Source organism: Oncorhynchus keta, chromosome 8 (genome assembly GCF_023373465.1).
Source record: "Oncorhynchus keta strain PuntledgeMale-10-30-2019 chromosome 8, Oket_V2, whole genome shotgun sequence".
Taxonomy (NCBI): Eukaryota; Metazoa; Chordata; class Actinopteri; order Salmoniformes; family Salmonidae; genus Oncorhynchus; species Oncorhynchus keta.
Window position 1 is genome coordinate 49,778,466 of NC_068428.1, and position 5,000 is coordinate 49,783,465.

General features: G+C 48.7%; 1 protein-coding gene across 2 annotated transcripts in view; it reads right to left on the reverse strand.

The window, feature by feature from the left end:
* Positions 1-5,000, reverse strand: part of sec63 (SEC63 homolog, protein translocation regulator) — a 54,861-nt gene that overhangs the window by 30,605 nt on the left and 19,256 nt on the right. For both annotated transcript variants that reach the window (XM_052524624.1, XM_052524623.1), the window contains exon 4: positions 2,626-2,738. In XM_052524624.1, the coding sequence (XP_052380584.1) occupies positions 2,626-2,738 (113 nt within the window). The remainder of the gene's footprint in view (positions 1-2,625; positions 2,739-5,000) is intronic.

Genomic DNA, 5,000 nt, shown 5'->3' on the forward strand with positions numbered 1-5,000 from the left:
GCAGACTGAGCATAGAGGGCCCCTACTGAAACGCAGACTGAGCATAGAGGGCCCTACTGAAATGCAGACTACGTTTGGACACGCGTCAATGAAAGCAGAAAGTAAAATAAACTGAAATATGAAATAAAATGAAATATGATGCAGATGTCCTTGAAATCATAATGGCAGCCATTTTATTTCAGCAAACCGACGCGGGAATGAAACGTTGCCCTTTCACATCTCATATTTTGCCGGACTACAATATTTGCCATCTTGACACGTTAATAAATGCTGTGATCATTATGGGCGTGTTGGGTTTACCTGCCAACTTAAGAGTAGATAGATAGCAAGCCCATAGTATGTCAATAGGGCTAACTGGCGAGCTACCAGTACGGTTAGCTAGTCAGAAAGCTACAAAGATTTGTTAGCTAGCAACCTGTTAAACTAGCTGGCCAGCTAGATTATTACGATTCTCACATATCTAGCTGATAGTTATGAGGTAAAACCTTTGTGTATATCTTGTTTGGTCTCTGTATTGTTTCCATTGTCCGGGCAGGAAGAAGGTTCAGTGGATGGGGAGGTGCAGCGTGAGGGCCCTACTGAAACAGTAGCATAGGGGCCCTGCAGACGAGTGTGGTAATACAGTAGGGCATAGAGGTGCAGCGTGAGGTAACACAGTAGGGGGCCCTAGTGCTGCTCAGCGTGAGGTAATACAGTAGGACGGAGTGCTGCTCAGCGTGAGGGCCCTACTGAAATGCAGACTAATACAGTAGGGGCCCTAGTGCTGAGGGCTCAGCGTGAGGGGACCTAAAATGAAGACTGAACATAGAGGGCTCTGCTGATCAGACGTGAGGGCCCTAACACAGTAGGGGAGTGCTGATCAGCGTGAAAGGAAAGTAAAATAAACTGAAATATGAAATAAAATGAAATATGATGCTGTCCTCAAATCATAATGGCAGCCATTTTATTTCAGCAAACCGACGGGAGTGCTGCTTTCAGCGATTTTGAGGTAACACAGTAGGCCATCTGATCAGCGTGAATAAATGCACATTATGGGGTGTGCTGAACAGCGTAGATAGCAAGCCCATAGTAAGTCAATAGGGCTAACTGCTGCTACCAGCGTTAGCTAGTAATACAAAGATTTGTTAGCTAGCTGTTAAACAGCTGGCCAGCTAGATTATTACGATTCTCACATATCTAACTGATAGTTATGGGTGTAATGCTGATCTGTATTGTTTCGTGAGGTAAGACAGTTCAGTGGAGTGCTGAGGTCAGCGTGAGGTAATACAGTAGGGGAGTGCTGAGGTAATACAGTAGAGGGAGTGCTGCTCAGCGTGAGGTAACACAGTAGGGGAGTGCTGCAGCGTGAGGTAATACAGTAGGGGAGTGCTGCTCAGCGTGAGGTAATACAGTAGGGGAGTGCTGCTCAGCGTGAGGTAACACAGTAGGGGAGTGCTGCTCAGCGTGAGGTAACACAGTAGGGAGTGCTGATCAGCGTGAGCTAACACAGTAGGGGGAGTGCTGCTCAGCGTGAGGTAATACAGTAGGGGGAGTGCTGCTCAGCGTGAGGTAATACAGTAGGGGAGTGCTGCTCAGCGTGAGGTAATACAGTAGGGGAGTGCTGCTCAGCGTGAGGTAATACAGTAGGGGAGTGCTGCTCAGCGTGAGGTAATACAGTAGGGGAGGAGCAGCGTGAGGTAATACAGTAGGGGGAGGAGCAGCGTGAGGTAATACAGTAGGGGGAGTGCTGCTCAGCGTGAGGTAATACAGTAGGGGAGTGCTGCTCAGCGTGAGGTAATACAGTAGGGGAGGCTCAGCGTGAGGTAATACAGTAGGGGAGGAGCAGCGTGAGGTAATACAGTAGGGGAGTGCTGCTCAGCATGAGGTAATACAGTAGGGGGAGTGCTGCTCAGCGTGAGGTAATACAGTAGGGGAGGAGCAGCGTGAGGTAATACAGTAGGGGAGGAGCAGCGTGAGGTAATACAGTAGGGGAGGAGCAGCGTGAGGTAATACAGTAGGGGGAGGAGCAGCGTGAGGTAATACAGTAAGTGGGGCATGAGCTGCTCAGCGTGAGGTAGGTAATACAGTAGGGGAGGTGCAGCGTGAGGTAATACAGTAGGGGAGCTGCTCAGCGTGAGGTAATACAGTAGGGGAGTGCTGCTCAGCGTGAGGTAATACAGTAGGGGGGAGTGCTGCTCAGCGTGAGGTAATACAGTAGGGGAGGTGCAGCGTGAGGTAATACAGTAGGGGAGTGCTGCTCAGCGTGAGGTAATACAGTAGGGGAGTGCTGCTCAGCGTGAGGTAATACAGTAGGGGAGTGCTGCTTAGCGTGAGGTAATACAGTAGGGGAGTGCTGCTCAGTGTGAGGTAATACAGTAGGGGAGTGTGAGCGTGAGTAACACAGTAGGGGAGTGCTGCTCAGCGTGAGGTAATACAGTAGGGGAGTGCTGCTCAGTGTGAGGTAATACAGTAGGGGAGTGTGAGGTAATACAGTAGGGGAGTGCTGCTCAGCGTAAGGTAATACAGTAGGGGGGAGTGCTGCTCAGCGACACAGACACACAGACACAGACACACAGAGAGACAGACACACAGAGAGAGACACACAGAGAGAGACAGACCGAGTCAGTGAGACAGAAACAGACTTACGCGGAGTGTGCTTTGGCGATCCTCATGAACAAGTCTTCATCTCCTCCTTTATCCGGATGGAACTTCAGCGACAGCAGACGGTACTGCTTCTTAATCTCTGATACAGACGCTCCCTACACACACACACAACCACACACAACACACACACAACACACTTCTCTTAATGACGATGTATCTGTGTGCGTCTGTCTGTGCGTGCAACGACATTCTAGAAGATTCTGTGCTTCTAACTTTGAGGCAACAGTTTGGGGAAGGCCCTTTCCTGTTTCAGCATGACAATGCCACCATGCACAAAGCGAGGTCAATACAGAAATGGTTTGTCGAGATCAGTGTGGAAGAACTTGACTGGCCTGCAGAGCCCTGACCTCAACCCCATCGAACACCTTTGGGATGATTGGAACGCCGACTGTGAGCCTGAAGGCCCAATCGCCCAACATCAGTGTTCGAACTCACTAATGCTCTTGTGGCTGAATGGAAGCAATGTTCCAACATCTAGTGGAAAGCCTTCCCAGAAGAGTGGAGGCTGTTATAGCAGCAATGTTCCAACATCTAGTGGAAAGCCTTCCCAGAAGAGTGGAGGCTGTTATAGCAGCAATGTTCCTACATCTAGTGGAAAGCCTTCCCAGAAGAGTGGAGGCTGTTATAGCAGCAATGTTCCAACATCTAGTAGAAAGCCTTCCCAGAAGAGTGGAGGCTGTTATAGCAGCAATGTTCCAACATCTAGTGGAAAGCCTTCCCAGAAGAGTGGAGGCTGTTATAGCAGCAATGTTCCAACATCTAGTGGAAAGCCTTCCCAGAAGAGTGGAGGCTGTTATAGCAGCAATGTTCCTACATCTAGTGGAAAGCCTTCCCAGAAGAGTGGAGGCTGTTATAGCAGCAATGTTCCTACATCTAGTGGAAAGCCTTCCCAGAAGAGTGGAGGCTGTTATAGCAGCAATGTTCCAACATCTAGTGGAAAGCCTTCCCAGAAGAGTGGAGGCTGTTATAGCAGCAATGTTCCAACATCTAGTGGAAAGCCTTCCCAGAAGAGTGGAGGCTGTTATAGCAGCAATGTTCCAACATCTAGTGGAAAGCCTTCCCAGAAGAGTGGAGGCTGTTATAGCAGCAATGTTCCAACATCTAGTGGAAAGCCTTCCCAGAAGAGTGGAGGCTGTTATAGCAGCAATGTTCCAACATCTAGTGGAAAGCCTTCCCAGAAGAGTGGAGGCTGTTATAGCAGCAATGTTCCAACATCTAGTGGAAAGCCTTCCCAGAAGAGTGGAGGCTGTTATAGCAGCAATGTTCCAACATCTAGTGGAAAGCCTTCCCAGAAGAGTGGAGGCTGTTATAGCAGCAATGTTCCAACATCTAGTGGAAAGCCTTCCCAGAAGAGTGGAGGCTGTTATAGCAGCAATGTTCCTACATCTAGTGGAAAGCCTTCCCAGAAGAGTGGAGGCTGTTATAGCAGCAATGTTCCTACATCTAGTGGAAAGCCTTCCCAGAAGAGTGGAGGCTGTTATAGCAGCAATGTCCTCAACATCTAGTGGAAAGCCTTCCCAGAAGAGTGGAGGCTGTTATAGCAGCAATGTTCCTACATCTAGTGGAAAGCCTTCCCAGAAGAGTGGAGGCTGTTATAGCAGCAATGTTCCTACATCTAGTGGAAAGCCTTCCCAGAAGAGTGGAGGCTGTTATAGCTGCAATGTTCCTACATCTAGTGGAAAGCCTTCCCAGAAGAGTGGAGGCTGTTATACCAACATCTAGTGGAAAGCCTTCCCAGAAGAGTGGGGCTATTATACCAACATCTAGTGGAAAGCCTTCCCAGAAGAGTGGAGGCTGTTATAGCAGCAATGTTCCAACATCTAGTGGAAAGCCTTCCCAGAAGAGTGGAGGCTGTTATAGCAGCAATGTTCCTACATCTAGTGGAAAACCTTCCCAGAAGAGTGGAGGCTGTTATAGCAGCAATGTTCCAACATCTAGTGGAAAGCCTTCCCAGAAGAGTGGAGGCTGTTGTAGTAGCAATGTTCCAACATCTAGTGGAAAGCCTTCCCAGAAGAGTGGAGGCTGTTATAGCAGCAATGTTCCTACATCTAGTGGAAAACCTTCCCAGACGAGTGGAGGCTGTTATAGCAGCAATGTTCCAACATCTAGTGGAAAGCCTTCCCAGAAGAGTGGAGGCTGTTATAGCAGCAATGTTCCTACATCTAGTGGAAAACCTTCCCAGAAGAGTGGAGGCTGTTATAGCAGCAATGTTCCAACATCTAGTGGAAAACCTTCCCAGAAGAGTGGAGGCTGTTATAGCAGCAATGTTCCAACATCTAGTGGAAAGCCTTCCCAGAAGAGTGGAGGCTGTTATAGCCAATGTTCCTATCTAGTGGAAAACCTTCCCAGAAGAGTGG